Source organism: Schistocerca piceifrons, chromosome 3, assembly GCF_021461385.2.
Source record: "Schistocerca piceifrons isolate TAMUIC-IGC-003096 chromosome 3, iqSchPice1.1, whole genome shotgun sequence".
Taxonomy (NCBI): Eukaryota; Metazoa; Arthropoda; class Insecta; order Orthoptera; family Acrididae; genus Schistocerca; species Schistocerca piceifrons.
The window spans coordinates 662,137,198-662,154,764 of NC_060140.1; the positions used below are offsets into that span (position 1 = coordinate 662,137,198).

Below are 17,567 nucleotides of genomic sequence, written 5' to 3' on the forward strand. Positions count from 1 at the left end.
AAATAAATGCATCATATTTTTCATTTACACTCTGGGCCTGTAGGATTTCATTCCAGGTTTCCTTACTTAACATTGTTCTAAAGATGTTGATATTTTGTTCACTGATGATCCTAATTTCTTTGGTTGTTTGTTTTGGTTCTGATACTGTGTCATTACTTCTGCAAAAGCTGATTAGTTGTCCATGATGATCAGATATTTCTGTCTGAACTACATGTGACTCATAGTTACACATATTAGTAATTATGTTGTCAATAATTGTCTCACTTTGTGAAGTCACTCTTGTTGGTGCAGTTATTGTCACTTTCATGTTATGCTGTATTAACAATTCTTCAAAATCCTGTCTTATTTTTGTGTCTTTTCCCATGTCAATGTTGAAGTCTCCACATATAATAAGATTTCTCTTCATATTCATTCTCAATAAGCTAGCAACTTTTTTTTAGAAAGATGCTAATATTGCCACATGGTGACCTGTACACACAAAACACTCTAAAATCCTCTGCCACTATACCAGTAACTTCAAAGTCTTTTTCTCTAGCTATGGGAAATGTAGCAGCTTCACTGTTTACATTCTTTGAAAGAGTACCTGTTTTAATATATATACAAACGCCACCACCCTTATATTTAGGTCTGCAGAAGTAACTAGCTAGTTTGTAGTCCTTTACTGCCACATTATGTATTTTACTTTCAGTTAGTCCATGTTCACTTATGCATAATATGTCTGGTCTTACTTCACTCAGGAGTACTTCTGCTTCTAATTTTTCGTTACCAAAGTATTGAATATTTTGATGAAGTACTTTTATGTAATTTTTATTTTGTTGGTTTACATGTTGTGAGCTGTATTCTGGGGCAAATTCTTTAGTATCGTCTTTTTTTGTATGGTGCTTATATTTTTCTTTTCCAGCTGGAGTGTATGATTTTTCATCCCCTTCAGGCCATATTAGTTTCCCTTGCACCTAATGATTTTGCAGACATCTGCAAACATTCTGCTGAACGTTACAGACCCCAGTCTATTTAAATGCAAGCCATCCTTTGCTAGTGAGTTTTTACATAGGAATTTGTTTGGGTCTATAAAAATTGCCCCAAGACGATCACATTGTTCTTTAAGAGCACAGTTTATTTTGGCGATATATTTTTCACTCACCGACCTTCTGTTTATGATTCCGCTAAGTATCAGACGAGATCCTGCATACATATTTCTTGCAGTACGAATCATGTTTCTTGTTTCGCTTGCCATTTCTTCCTCACTGCTGCTCCTTAACGAATTCGTCCCAACATGTATAAACACCCCATTATAGTTATGTCTGGTTTCAGAATCTGGTTCTGTAGTATCTTGTCTTGCATTTACCATATTTTTAAAATGTTTACCGAGTTGATGCGTTCTAATACCAGGTCGTACGTCGATCTTGCAATTGGGGACAGCGATATTCTTCAGCAGCGAATCGCCAATTATTAAAAAGTCATTTTCCTTTTGTTGCGTATCTGTCGCCTTGTTTTTCCTTTTGCTGTATGTCACCACCTTCCATTTATATTTATCTTCCGGTTTTTGGCTTACTGAGTTTACCGAGACATCAACGGGAAACTTGAAATGTTGTTTTTAAAGTACGATCGGTCATTCGTATTTTCGCGATTTTCTTGCTTTTCCGTTTGATGGCTTTTACACACACAGGACTTCTTTTCTTGTATTAATGTACCGTTTTCTTTCTTGGTGGTTGAAAGTTCGGTTTTTAATGCCTCAATGTCACTTCGTAGTAACTTTATAATTTCGTTTTTTGTATCAACTGCACTTACAAGATCGGCCGTTTCGTCACGTAAACAACCGTGACATGTCCACGGAAAATCATTGCTGACGAACTTTAGATTTACTTTCGCGCACTTTTCGTGTAACCAGAAGTTCCATTTGATACACAGAATACCCTTCATCACACGCTTTTTACATTCTCTAGAGGAAGAACTGTTCATTTTTTGCCTTTTTAACGAGAGAGAAGCGTCACTACACTTTCCTATCGGCGTCATCTTAAACTAGTTCGGTGGAAAAATTATTTGACCCACGAAGGTGATAGAGAGAATGTACGCGCAAGTGTTTCTTGTCCACTACTGAGGAACACTCATCTTCAATAAATTGTCAGCAAATATAAAAAATTTAGTTACAAATAAAGATCAGTTTAAAAGGAGCCTGAAAGACTTACTAGTGGCCAACTCCTTCTACTCCATTGACGAATTTTTTAATAGAAACAAATGATGTATTGTATATACTCATACTACTAGTACTTTTATTTCAGCTTTAAAAAAATTGACATGTTCCACATCCACGAGGATCTCCTCAGCACGGATATATGGAACGAAAAACTAATCGACTCTAATCTAATCTTGTATCGAAAAGACTGTGTTACATTTTTCGTCCTAATTGTTGGTACAATTGATAGTTGGTTTGGCGCGCACATAATTCCATAGCGTAATGTTGGTCTTCATGCAGCGGCGGGCAATATTTTGAAAGTGTTGATGTGATGAAGAGAGGAGGGAACAGTGCTTATTTCGTTCAGAAGTGAGATACCTGTGACTCTAGCTAAGTATCTGAACGAAATATACACAACTTTAAAGTTTATGACAGTGGCACTCATGCTTTCTGTCGTAATAAAAGTATTTCATTTCTCTGCGGCGTTGACTTGAACTATTAGTGCTCGTCGAAAGTAGCTGATGCCTAAACGACAGTCAAATTTTATCAAAGGCTTATCAGAAATGGATAGTGATGTCTTGTGACATAGGATAATTAAAACTATTTTACGGAAACGACGAAGGAGTTAAATGAGGGTATTAAATATTTTGCATCATTGTGTAGTAGTCATGATATTACGTTAAGACTTTTAGCTCATTGAATACTTTCTTACCCGACGTTTGACATTTGCCGCAGAGATGGAAACACTATAATAGTACAAACATATTAATGTTTCAAAGGTAATGGAAATTCTGTAGGTGTGTGTGGTGTCGCCCACACATGTACCTTACGTAACTACATTCATTGACTGTTCCGTTGGTTCTTGGTAGAATATTTTATAAATTATGAAATAAACTATTTAAATAAAATATTTAGTTGGTGCATGTTTGCTGTATGTTTCAGTGCTATTCATATCATGTCCTATTTCAATGTTTTGAGTGCAGTATTTTTTTTTTAAATGTTTAGTGTAGCCTACACACATTACTCATGACAATAACGATTCGAAGAACAATCTGTGATCCGGTGAGACTCATAAAGATAAGAAAACGAGCTTCAGTCTACAATTTTCTATGTATGTATAATTAACAAGTTTCATACCAAAGTTCATTGTTTTCATACTATTCTTGGCTGAATATAAAAATGAATGAAAAGTATCAGTTTAGTGGATCTACAAAATTTGTGTGTGTTGTTGCTTGCTGTTCTTAAAGTCTTGTGGACTTTTTATGCTTGATTTACTGCATTCTTGAGAAAAAGGTCTGAAGTTGCATTAATCGTTTGGCTGAAAGAGGGGCTAAAATTGACAGAATGGTAAACAAAAAGTTATGATCTTTAGGCATCCCCTTCTAATGTGTTGGAGTGGAAGAGCCAAACATTTTAAAATTATTTACAATTGTTATGGTGGCTGTTGCACATTATTAATAATGTATATTCTTGAAATTTTTTCTTTCTATTGGAAATCTACTCTATCATAAATGCCTCAGAATTAATTTTGTTACATTGTAAACATTAAATTTTCTTTTCCCATACAAAGTCAATCTTCTGAGAAAATAAATGTCACTCAGAAATGCTGTATAGTTGTTAAAAGTTAATACTTTATGGAAGGCTGAGTCTCAAGTTTTGACATGTGCTGTCCCAAACAAATCATTCAACTATGTGTAGATTCAGAATTTTGACCCGTATTGGAAGATTGTTGTAGTCTTCTGTGGATTTTGTCAACATGTGGAAGCCAACTGCATAAATTGACATAACAGTATAAATTTTGTTACACACAATGTACCACTGAAATTACAATGCCAATTAATGCGAGGTATATGTAACTTTTGACCGAAATCATCTGCATCACTGCTCAAACAGTTCATTAACTTTGTCAACGATTCTTCTAATGATATCATTTTTGTTCATTCTACCATTTCACAACCAGACTATGTTTCCAATATAAGGTAGATCTCAGACTGCTCTGCAGGTTAGTCTGTTAAAACAGTCTTGCAGTCATTTTATGAGATAAGAATCAGAGGAAGTGACTCATGTTAATGTGGGCTCTTGGAAGTGAGAGATTCTCAGCAATGCACAACACTTTCCTTGTAGCAGCTGTTACTGGATTTTGTTGAGCGTTGATAAAACAGGTATTAATTGGTTGTCCCTTCCACTTAGTTTTTGTCCATTCAGCTATTTTTGTCAGTTAGAATTTAGCATCATTTGTCTCTTTGGTGCAGTTTTCTGTAGTTTCATAGTAACTTTCTAACATTGTTATAGAAATGGCAAAACGGAAAGCTGCGATTCAACATGTCTGCTTTGATCCTTAAAAAGGTGGCAGGCACCTATGCTTCAATATTGTATACAACTTAGGCTGACCATCACAACACTCATTACACCTGGAGGGGGGGGGGATAATGCCACCATTCCAAAACCAATACTAACCCAAAAATCAAGCACACAAAATTCTCAACATTCAAGATCATGATAAAGTGCAAAAACCATTGGAATTGGTAATTTTGCTTGACCTATACAGCTCAAATGAAGACCACGATACTAGGAACCCTCACAACTCATAAGCCTGGTCCAGCAAATCTCACTTGACCTACATGGAAGCTAAAATGAAGCTTGCAGTACTAAAAACCATCACAATCAAGTTGTCAAATTTGTCCCCAAACGTACACTTACCCTATCTACCTATAATGAAGTCCACAGTACCCCTGTCCACCGAAAATTAAGTCCACAATACAACAAACCAAAACTAAGTCACATGGTTAATATCAAAAACCTAATCTAAGGCTGACAATGGACGGAAACAATCCATATTGGCATGAATTCATCTGTTTCCCCCTGATTCCTCCAGACCCAGAAAAGTACTAGGTTGTGCAGCACTACTATAACCTTCAGTCATGTTTCATTATAAAATAGAACTGAAGATCAGGATCAGTGCCAATAATGACCCATGTCCTCTGTAGCATGTAAGTTGATAATGTCAGTTTTGTAAAGCGAACGGAAGGATAGTATTAGTTAACCCACCGCAAGTGAAAAAGGCGGACATACTTCAAGTATTGAAACTGGAATTTCTTTGCAAATTATTTGTTGTTTAAGTTTTCATTTCATCAGATTTGACACTGGTTTTTTTTTTTTTTTTACAGCTAGTTTGGAATGCAGGTTGTATTGGCAGCCGGATTAGTAGTGTACTGTAAGTGTTTGTGAGCTTTTGAAGCCAGAGAAAGTGATATCATAAGATGCTTGGCTACATTTACAGAACAGTTTAAGTTCTTATTCAGAAGACTGAGTGATTAGATTAGATTAATACTAGTTCCATGGATCATGAATACGATATTTCGTAATGATGTGGAACGAGTCGAATTTTCTAATACATGACATAATTAGGTTAATTTAACAACTTTATTTTTTTGTGTTTTGTTTTTCTTTATTTTTTTTTATTTTTTAAGTATTTTTTTTCTTAATTTATATCTAAAAATTCCTCTATGGAGTAGAAGGAGTTGTCATTCAGAAATTCTTTTAATTTCTTCTTAAATACTTGTTGGTTATCTGTCAGACTTTTGATACTATTTGGTAAGTGACCAAAGACTTTAGTGCCAGTATAATTCACCCCTTTCTGTGCCAAAGTTAGATTTAATCTTGAATAGTGAAGATCATCCTTTCTCCTAGTATTGTAGTTATGCACACTGCTATTACTTTTGAATTGGCTTTGGTTGTTAATAACAAATTCCATAAGAGAGTATATATACTGAGAAGCTACTGTGAATATCCCTAGATCCTTAAATAAATGTCTGCAGGATGATCTTGGGTGGACTCCAGCTATTATTCTGATTACACGCTTTTGTGCAATAAATACTTTATTCCTCAGTGATGAATTACCGCAAAATATGATGCCATATGCAAGCAATGAGTGAAAATAGGCGTAGTAAGCTAATTTACTAAGATGTTTATCACCAAAATTTGCAATGACCCTTATTGCATAAGTAGCTGAACTCAAACGTTTCAGCAGATCATCAATGTGTTTCTTCCAATTTAATCTCTCATCAATGGACACACCTAAAAATTTGGAATATTCTACCTTAGCTATATGCTTCTGATTAAGGTCTATATTTATTAATGGCGTCATACCATTCCCTGTACGGAACTGTATGTACTGTGTCTTATCAAAATTCAGTGAGAGTCCGTTTACAAGGAACCACTTAGTAATTTTCTGAAAGACAGTATTGACAATTTCATCAGTTAATTCTTGTTTGTCAGGTGCGATTACTATACTTGTATCATCAGCAAAGAGCACTAACTTTGCCTCTTCATGAATATAGAATGGCAAGTCATTAATATATAATAAGAACAACAAAGGACCCAAGACTGACCCTTGTGGAACCCCATTCTTGATAGTTCCCCAGTTTGAGGAATGTGCTGATCTTTGCATGTTACGAGAACTACTTATTTCAACTTTCTGCACTCTTCCAGTTAGGTACGAATTAAACCATTTGTGCACTGTCCCACTCATGCCACAATACTTGAGCTTGTCTAGCAGAATTTCATGATTTACACAATCAAAAGCCTTTGAGAGATCACAAAAAATCCCAATGGGTGGTGTTCGGTTATTCAGATCATTCAAAATTTGACTGGTGAAAGCATATATGGCATTTTCTGTTGAAAAACCTTTCTGGAAACCAAACTGACATGTTGTTAGTACCTCATTTTTACAGATATGTGAAGCTACTCTTGAATACATTACTTTCTCAAAAATTTTGGATAAAGCTGTTGGAAGGGAGATTGGACGGTAATTGTTGACATCAGATCTATCCCCCTTTTTATGCAAACGTATAACAATAGCATATTTCAGTCTATCAGGGAAAATGCCCTGTTCCAGAGAGCTATTACACAGGTGGCGGAGAATCTTATTTATCTGTTGAGAACAAGCTTTTAGTATTTTGCTGGAAATGCCATCAATTCCATGTGAGTTTTTGCTTTTAAGCAAGTTTATTATTTTCCTAATTTCAGAGGGAGAAGTGGGTGAGATTTCAATTGTATCAAATTGCATAGGTATGGCCTCTTCCATTAACTGCCTAGCATCTTCTAATGAACACCTGGATCCTACTATATCCACAACATTTAGAAAATGATTATTAAAAATATTTTCACATTCTGACTTTTTGTTCGTAAAGTTTTCATCCAATTTGATGGTAATACTGTCTTCCTCTGCTCTTGTTTCTCTTTTAATAATATTCCAAATTGTTTTAATTTTATTATGAGAGTTGCTGATTTCAGACATGATACACATACTCCTGGATTTTTTAATAACTTTCTTAATATAACACAGTAGTTTTTATAATTTTTGATAGTTTCTGGGTCACTACTCTTTCTTGCTGTCAGATACATTTCCCTTTTCCGGTTACAAGATATTTTTATACCCTTAGTAAGCCGTGGTTTGTTACAAGGTTTCTTACGAGTATATTTAACTATTTTCTTGGGGAAGCAGTTTTCAAATGCATTTACAAAAATGTCATGAAATAAATTATATTTTAAATTGGCATCAGGTTCACGGTACACCTCATCCCAGTCTAACTGCTGTAGGCTTTCCCTGAAATTTGCAGTTGTTAAATCGTTGACTGAACGTACTACTTTGGAGGACTGTTTAGTATTGCTGAATGGAGCTACACTCCTGGAAATTGAAATAAGAACACCGTGAATTCATTGTCCCAGGAAGGGGAAACTTTATTGACACATTGCTGGGGTCAGATACATCACATGATCACACTGACAGAACCACAGGCACATAGACACAGGCAACAGAGCATGCACAATGTCGGCACTAGTACAGTGTATATCCACCTTTCGCAGCAATGCAGGCTGCTATTCTCCCATGGAGACGATCGTAGAGATGCTGGATGTAGTCCTGTGGAACGGCTTGCCATGCCATTTCCACCTGGCGCCTCAGTTGGACCAGCGTTCGTGCTGGACGTGCAGACCGCGTGAGACGACGCTTCATCCAGTCCCAAACATGCTCAATGGGGGACAGATCCGGAGATCTTGCTGGCAGGGTAGTTGACTTACACCTTCTAGAGCACGTTGGGTGGCACGGGATACATGCGGACGTGCATTGTCCTGTTGGAACAGCAAGTTCCCTTGCCGGTCTAGGAATGGTAGAACGATGGGTTCGATGACGGTTTGGATGTACCGTGCACTATTCAGTGTCCCCTCGACGATCACCAGTGGTGTACGGCCAGTGTAGGAGATCGCTCCCCACACCATGATGCCGGGTGTTGGCCCTGTGTGCCTCGGTCGTATGCAGTCCTGATTGTGGCGCTCACCTGCACGGCGCCAAACACGCATACGACCATCATTGGCACCAAGGCAGAAGCGACTCTCATCGCTGAAGACGACACGTCTCCATTCGTCCCTCCATTCACGCCTGTCGCGACACCACTGGAGGCAGGCTGCACGATGTTGGGGCGTGAGCGGAAGACGGCCTAACGGTGTGCGGGACCGTAGCCCAGTTTCATGGAGACGGTTGCGAATGGTCCTCGCCGATACCCCAGGAGCAACAGTGTCCCTAATTTGCTGGGAAGTGGCAGTGCGGTCCCCTACGGCTGCGTAGGATCCTACGGTCTTGGCGTGCATCCGTGCGTCGCTGCGGTCCGGTCCCAGGTCGACGGGCACATACACCTTCCGCCGACCACTGGCGACAACATCGATGTACTGTGGAGACCTCACGCCCCACGTGTTGAGCAATTCGGCGGTACGTCCACCCGGCCTCCCGCATGCCCACTATACGCCCTCGCTCAAAGTCCGTCAACTGCACATACGGTTCACGTCCACGCTGTCGCGGCATGCTACCAGTGTTAAAGACTGCGATGGAGCTCCGTATGCCACGGCAAACTGGCTGACACTGACGGCGGCGGTGCACAAATGCTGCGCAGCTAGCGCCATTCGACGGCCAACACCGCGGTTCCTGGTGTGTCCGCTGTGCCGTGCGTGTGATCATTGCTTGTACAGCCCTCTCGCAGTGTCCGGAGCAAGTATGGTGGGTATGACACACCGGTGTCAATGTGTTCTTTTTTCCATTTCCAGGAGTGTATGTCATATATTGTAACTAGCTGTGCACCATGATCAGAAAGACCATTCTCAACAGGCTGAGCATTTATCTGCTTAAACTTATCTTGGTCTATAAAGAACTTATCTATCAGTGAGCTGCTATCCTTTACCACCCGCGTAGGAAAATCAATAACGGGTGTCAAATTGAAAGAACCGAGTAATACTTCAAGGTCATTTTTCCTATTACCCTCTTTCAGAGAATCTACATTGAAGTCCCCACAAATAATAATTTGCTTCCCCCTGTGAGGCGGCGCAGTGGTTAGCACACTGGACTCGTATTCGGGAGGACAGTGGTTCAATCCCACATGCGGCCATCCTTATTTAGGTTTTCCGTGATTTCCCTAAACCGCCTCAGGCAAATACCAGGATGGTTTCTTCGAAAGGGCATGGCCAACATCATTTCCTCTCTGATGAAGCCAATGACCTTGCAGTTTGGTCTCCTCCCCCCAAATCAATCCAACCCCCTCTTATTCAGAAGTCAGAGAACACAGGCTCGGTTCACTTACCCTTCCATAAATTAGCAGTGGAAAATTGCAACCAGAGTCAAAGTCCAATACAGCAGAGATGTGAAGAAAATGCTGAACACCTATTTCTTTGATTATCTTGAGCATATGTGAAGGGGAATTATTACTTGAAATATTATGCAATAATGGGCTTATCAGTAGCCTAGACTAATTCCATTCCAAGAAGACTCAAAGGCTTTTGTGCAAATAAAATGTGCATTTATTACCGATTTCCCTTCATAGGGAAATTTTTGCTGGTAATCATTGTATCTACATGGTCAATTTTTAGTGATTCTGTGTAAATGGACAGAGGTTCAATTTCATGTCAAGCTGCAACAGTTACCGCATGAAAAATAGAAAAACATAATTGTGAGTATTTGAATCCACTTCCTGGCTGGAAAGTAATTGCTCAACTCGCGCTGCCAACTGTGCAGTGGAAGGTAGTAAAGTGCTCTAAAATGATGAGTGTTACCTTGATCGTTCTGAAATCTAAAGCCGTAGTGGCCAATAATAATAATAATAATACTTTATTCAACATCAAATGATGAGTTGATAATATTCTTCTCGGGTGTGCAGCCGGATCATAACGTATTCATGACACAGTATTTCCACAGTCCAACTGGCCGCCATCTTCAGGTGAGAGTGCTGGTGCACGATCTCTCCGGTGTCATGAAGGCGTTATGATCTGGCTGCACACACGGGAAGAATATTATCAATTATTATGCCGGGAAAGCCTTCGTAGTCAAGTGATGAGTTGTGTGCAGGTCTCTTCCTGTATGGACACATTTAGAGAGATTGAACTTCCAACCTTGTAGGATGACATTATCCTAAGAGGAACATCATTTTAAAGTAATTTATCATGTTAGACATTATCCTTGCATTTGATGGCAGTATCCTGTTGCATTTTGTGACAATGCAGTCTGGCTAGTTATGTCGTCGTCTTAAAGGTCAGATACGAGAACCACCTTGCAGTTATGTGACAAGCCATGCCTCATTATCAAGAGGCTATTGATGACTGTGTTATTACTCTTGTGGAGGATAGAATTTGACAGCGTCAAAGGCTGGAGCATGGTGTGTAATTCTGAGTACTCTGCACAGCAATGGATAAAACAATGTTGTGATGCTGGAGAATCCAAGTGTGTGGTAACTGGACACTGGCATGTCAGTCAAGGATAATCAACTGGTAAACACAACAAGGCGAAATAATTTTTTAAACATGATGTAGTTGAAACAGGCTACTGTGTTTCCTGTAGTGGCTGACAGAACTTTGGGAGGCTGGAGTGCAAAGAAAAATTGTAGCTATCAAGGGAAGCTCTGTGATCATTGATCAACTGGTTAGTGTTTTCTGAAGAAAACAGTTGTCTGGTTGAATGTAATATTTTCTGGTGGATCACTATTTTTAACAGTGAATGACGGCCACTACAAGTCAGTTTTGACACCAGTTATATTCACAAATGGCTGTCTGTAGCTGGATGTATTCCCATGGACGTAGGGAACCAACATAAAGGTAGCAGGAAGTGAACCCTATACCACAGAAGTAGTTGCTATACAGAGTTACCTTGCTTACATGTTAGCATCTGATTTGCTCACTGTGCAATATTAACTAGATCACATATAAGGAGGACAACACAATGATAAACAGGTAAATAGCATTTATTAAAATAATTTACTGTGAAATACTCAACTTGAATGATGTATGATGAGGATCTGTAGTTGAAGCTGTAATTGTACCCTGATTTAACCTAACTTAAGCTAACCTAACCTAAGAGAACCTAACAAAGTGAAAGAGAACTATCTAACCTATAGAAGTTCACTCTGGATTGCTGTAACGAACAGTTTGTGTACAGGTTCTGATAGTGAATAACACTTTGACACTCGGTGTGTACTGTCCGATGATCGCTCATTGTCAGCAGCTGTCCGTCTGAAGATCTGTCACCTAGCTATAACTGTAAAATGGCAACTGGTCTGCAACTGTTGCTGGTGATGAACTAGGCGAGTGTGGTTGTGTGCCCACATTTATCCTTGAATGGTGAACGATGTACATCTACGATCTAATTAGCAGATACAGATTGTAGGTATTTTAACGGAAGGTTCCCATGTAAGAATACCATCTATATGGTGACAGACTGGAACTTTGTGGTGCCATGGGTGGAGACTGCGTGACTCATGGCACACTGTAGCTATAGTTGGGTACTATTTGTAACTGCTAGCACAGCATCCATTCCATGGAGTCGGGGGGGGGGGTGTATTTGTGATGAACAGTACAAATAAACATTGCACAGTTAACTTGTTTGTTGAACCAAACACCAGACGGCACAGAATTCAATTAGAAAAAGTACAGCCAAAGGCACTAAAAAACCCATAACAGTTCTTGTCCAGCTCAATGTTGTAGATTGGTAGTGTAACCAAAAGTGGTCCAACAGCACAGCATGCCCAAATTTAGGGTGCAGCAAGCTATGATGACAGTGAACAGCATGATGAAGGGTTAATCTAGGAAACAGGCATTGGCCTAGATGTAGGCGGTGGTTGTTACGGGTATTGTCGGCACTAGCGTTGAAGTCAGCAGGCGCATCCAGTGTTGTAGTCTCACACTCTGATGATGTTGGACACAACTCTGCGGCTTGTGTGAGTGTAAGCTCAATGCAAAGAGCTATGATTGTGGCATGATGAACTGCTCGCACGAACGCGCATTGTACCCCTCTGTTAGTGCAGCAGGTGGTGAATGGTAGTGGTAAATGTGTACTTACCATACTCCTCCCCTCCTGGAATGGGGTTGGGGCATGGAGCAATGCCAAATCATGTTCTGGTCCCATGCTGAGCCGAGAGCAAGGTGTGCATTCTTCACAACTGCAGCCCTGCCTGAGGAGCCAGGAGCCACTGGTCTGTGGGCCCCAAGTTTAGGGCTGCTAGTGGCCTGGACAGTGATGGCTGCACCTGGTGGGCCATTTTGGGAACACAGGTGTGGTGCCTGAAGCTAAAGCCAATGGCAAGATGACATCTGGTCTCCTGAGTTGTGGCTATCCCAATGGTGTGTCGTGTGTTGACTTTCTTGGCTGCAGTATCTCAATCTGAAGCTGCTGTCTGCTCCACAGTGAGGAAGCTGGAGGCGAGCCTGGATTCTTCCCCTGTTGCTGCAGTGGCCTGGAACAGCTAACGTGAATGAGAAAGGGACGGGCAGTGGACTCGAGCATGAGCGTGTCTTCTGCTGACAAACTGGGGAGTGATGGATAGTGAAACGTGAAATGAAGTGGCATAAATGTCACAGGTTCTGGGATCAAGAGATAGTACGGTCTAGTATGAAGTTCAATATCTAGTATGCAGACCCATTGCCATCATTGCTGATGAATGATAACAGGTAAAGATTGAACTTGTCAGCCAAACCCGTGGGCTCAAACCTGCATGCTAGGCCAGAACTTAGGTGTAGGAGGAATGACCGGAGGCCTGTTTGTGGTGATCAGCAAATGCAGTAGAGTGGGGTTGGCATCCCTGTAACAGCACTGACGGGCTCTTGTCACCAAACAGTGTCACTCTATATGAACTCTAGAACAGTGTTAGGGCATCTTCTACAGATGCATATTGTCTGTATTTTTTCATTTGGTGTTTGAATGTCAGAACCAACCTCTCGGCTTCTCCATTCAACTGGAGATGAAAGGGAGGGGAACATAAGTGCTTTACTCCATTCTTAGTGGACAAATTCTCAAAGATCTCTGTCCAAAATTGTGGACCATTGTCAATGACTAATGTCTACATTTACACTATACTCTGCAAACCACCATGAGATGCATGACAGAGGCTATGTCTCATTGTACCAGTCATTAGGGTTTCTTCCTGTTCCACTCATATGCAGAGCGCGGGAAGCATGATTGAATATATGTGTGCATGCAGTAACTATTCTACACTTATCCTCACGATCCCTGTGTGAGCGATATGTAGGAGGTTGTAGTATATGCCTAGAGTAATCATTTAAAGCCGGTTTTTGAAACTTTGTTAATAGACTTTCTCGGGATGATTTATGTCTGTCTTCAAGAGTCTGCCAGCTCAGTTCCCTCAGTATCTCTATGACTCTCTCCCGTGGATTAAACAAACCTGTGACCATTGGTGTTGACCTTCTTTGTATATGTTGAGTATCCCGTGTTACTCCTGTCCGGCATGGGTCCCACACATTTGAGCAATTTTCTAGGATAGGTCACATGAGTGATTTGTAATCAATCTATTTTTGTAGACTGATTGAACTTTCCTAATAAATAGAAGTCTACCACCTACTTTACCCATGATTGAACCTATGTGATCATTCCATTTCATATTCATACAAAGTGTTACACCCAGGTATTTGTATGAGTTGGCCGACTCCAACTGTGATCCATTGATATTATTGTCATAGGATACTATGTTTTTCCTTTTTGTGAAGTGCAAAATTTTACATTTATGAACATTTAGAGCAGGTTGCCAATCTCTGCATCTTATTGAAATCTTTAACTTGATCTGACTGAATATTTGTGCAGCTTCTCTCAGGTAGTAATTCATTATAGATAACTGCATCATTTGCAAAATTTTACTATTTATACTATCTTGAAGATCATTAATATACAACATGAACAGCAAGGGTGCCAGCACAATTCCGTGGTGCATATTATACATACATACATACATTAATCCTTGTTCCAAAGATCATGAATACGACATTTCATAATGATGTGGAACATGTAACTTTAACATAAGTTTTCTTTACACAAAATGGTTACTACTTCATATCAGGAGGAGTTGTCATTCAGAAATTCTTTTAATTTGCTTTTAAATGTTGTTTGGGTATCTGTCAGACTTTTAATACTGTTTGGCAAATGACCAAAGATTTTTGTGGCAGCATAATTCACCCCTTTCTGTGCCAAAGTGAGATTTAATCCAGAATAGTGAATATCATCCTTTCTTCTACTGGTAGCTATGCATTCGCTGTTTTTTTTTGATGGGATATTAATGACAAATTTCATAAGTGAATATATGTATTGCGAAGGTACTGTGAATATCCCGAGTTCCTTTAATAAATGTCCGCAAGGTGATCTTGGGTGGGCTCCAGCTATTATTCTAATTACACACTTTTGTGCAATGAATACTTTCTCTCTTAATGACGAATTGCGCCAAAATATGATACCATATGAAAGCAGTGAATGAAAATAGGCATATTATGCTAATTTACTGATATGTTTATCACCAAAATTTGCAATAACCCTAATAACATAAGTAGCTGATCCTAACCATTTCAGCAGATCATCGATGTGTTTCTTCCAATTCAATTTCTCATCAGTGCACACACCCAGAAATTTTGAGTATTCTACCTTAGCAACACACTTCCATTCATAGTCTTATATTTATAAATGGTGTTATGCCATTTACTGTACAGAATTGTATAAACTGTGTTTTCTCAAAATTTAGTGAGAGTGCATATGCAGAGAACCACTTGATAATTTTCTGAAAGATGTTATTTGCAATTTCCTCAGCTGATTCTTGCTTCTTTGGTGTGATTACCATACTTGTATCATCAGCAAAAAGAACTAACTTTGTATCTTCATGAATATTGAGTGGCAAGTCATTAATATATATTAAGAACAAAAAGGGGCCCAAGGCTGAACCCTCTGGGACACCATTCTTGATACCTCCCCAGTTAGAGGACTCTGCTGGTTTTTGTAGACTATCTGTACTGTTAATTTCAACCTTCTGCATTCTTCCAGTTAAATATGAATTAAACCATTTGTGCACTGTCCTACTCATACCACAATATTTAAGCTTATCTAGAAGAGTCTTGTGATTCACACAATCAAAAGCCTTTGAGAGATCACAAAATATTCCAATGGGTGATGTTCGGTTATTCATTGCATTTAAAATTTGATCAGTGAAAGCATATATCTCATTTTCTGTTGAAGCCTTTATGGAAACCAAATTGACATTTTGTTAGTACTTTATTTTTACAAATATTTGATGCTACTCATGAATACACTACTTTTTCTAGAATTTTGGATAAAGCTGTCAGAAGTGAGATTGGGCAGTAGTTGTTAGGATCAGATCTATCCCCTTTTTTATGCATTGGTTTAACAATAGCATATTTCAGTCTATCTGGAAAAATGCCCTGTTTCAGTGAGCTACTACATATGTGGCTGAGAATTCTATTTATTTATTGGTAACAAGCTTTTAGTACTCTGTTGGAAATGCCATTAATTCCATGTGAGCTTTTCTTTTGAGTGAATTTATTATTTTACTAATTTCAGTAGGAGAGGTGGGCTGAATTTCAATTTTATCAAATTGCTTATGTACTGCATCTTCCATGTACTGCCTTGCATTTTCTAATGAATAGCTGGAACCTATTTTCTCTACAACACTTAGAAAATGATTATTAAAAATGTTTTCTACTTCTGACTTCTTGTTAACAAACTTTTCATTGTGTTTGATAGAAATACCATCTTCCTGTGCTTTTGGTTGCCCTTTTTCCCTTTTCACAATATTCCAAATTGTTTTAAATTTATTATCAGATGTGCTAATCTCAGACATAATGCACACACTTCTGTGCTTTTTAATAACTTTTCTTAACACAGAGCTGTAGTTTTTATAATGTTTCATTGTTTTGGGGCTCCTAGCTATAAGATACATTTCCCTTTTCTGTTTACAAGATATTTTTATCCCTTTAGTAAACCATGGCTTTTTACATGATTTCTTACAATTATATTTCACTGTTTTGTTAGGGAAACTGTTTACAGATATACTCAAAGGTATCATGAAATAGGTTAAATTTTAAATTAGCACCATGTTCCCTGTACACCTCATTCCAGTCTAACTGTTGCAAGCTTTCCCTAAAATTTTGAAGTGTTAAATCGTTAATGGAACGTACTATTTTGGAGGAATGTTTTGCATTGCTGTATGGAGCTATCATATACTGTAACTAGCTGTGCATCATGATCAGACAGACCAGTCTTAACAGGAAAAGTTTTTATTTGATTGAATTTGTGTTGGTATATGAAAACGTTATCTATCAGTGTGCTTCTTTCCTGTACCACCCGAGTAGGAAAATCAATAACTGTATCTGACTCTTTCAGAAAATCTGCTTTGAAATCCCCACAAACAATAATTTGCTTTCCTTTGTCTGGCAGCACAACAAAGAATCCAAGTTTTTCAAAAATAGTTGAAAATTTCCCAATGGGGACCTATACAAGGCTACAATTGTACAAGTGCATGTTTCTGTGTGTTACTCTACGCAAAATTTTTTAGTTTCCAAATTTTTCACGCTATGACTGATTTTAACATGTATGGCAACTCCTCCTCTCTCCATAGTGTCTCTACTTACATGTGCTGAAAGCTTATATCCACCTACATTTACCATTTCCATATCTGTGACTATATGATGATCAGACAGGCATAGTACATGTATTCCACCCTCAGTTTCTAAATCTTCTATACAAACGAGAAGCTCATCTACTTTGTTTCTTAATCCCCTGATATTCTGATGCAATATGTTAACATTATTTTTTACTGTGCTTTTATGTGATTCTTGTGACATACTAACATTATTTTTCATTGTACTGTTATGAGAATCTTCTGATATTTTCACATCACTAGTACTTGCCTGTTGAACTTTTCATTAGGCTTAATTTCAATCGATGTAGGATGATTGGATACTAATCTTAGCCCAAAAAAGTACTCCCATGAGTTTCAGTGCCCCCCCCTTAAAGATTTTGCTATCATCCCAGCCAGTTTACCCTTCCCTTTCCTATTAAGATGCAGGCCAT

At 38.8% G+C, this 17,567-nt stretch overlaps 1 protein-coding gene across 4 annotated transcripts in view; it reads left to right on the plus strand.

Annotated features, from left to right (window-relative positions):
* The first annotated feature begins 2,481 nt into the window (after positions 1-2,481).
* Positions 2,482-17,567, plus strand: part of LOC124789612 (E3 ubiquitin-protein ligase TRAIP) — a 216,933-nt gene continuing 201,847 nt past the window's right edge. The window contains exons 1-2 of one of the 4 annotated variants that reach the window (XM_047257027.1): positions 2,482-2,952; positions 5,341-5,387. In XM_047257027.1, the coding sequence (XP_047112983.1) occupies positions 5,351-5,387 (37 nt within the window). In that variant the 5' untranslated portion in view covers positions 2,482-2,952; positions 5,341-5,350. The remainder of the gene's footprint in view (positions 2,953-5,340; positions 5,388-17,567) is intronic. The other 3 variants (XM_047257028.1, XM_047257029.1, XM_047257030.1) reach the window with 3 other exon arrangements.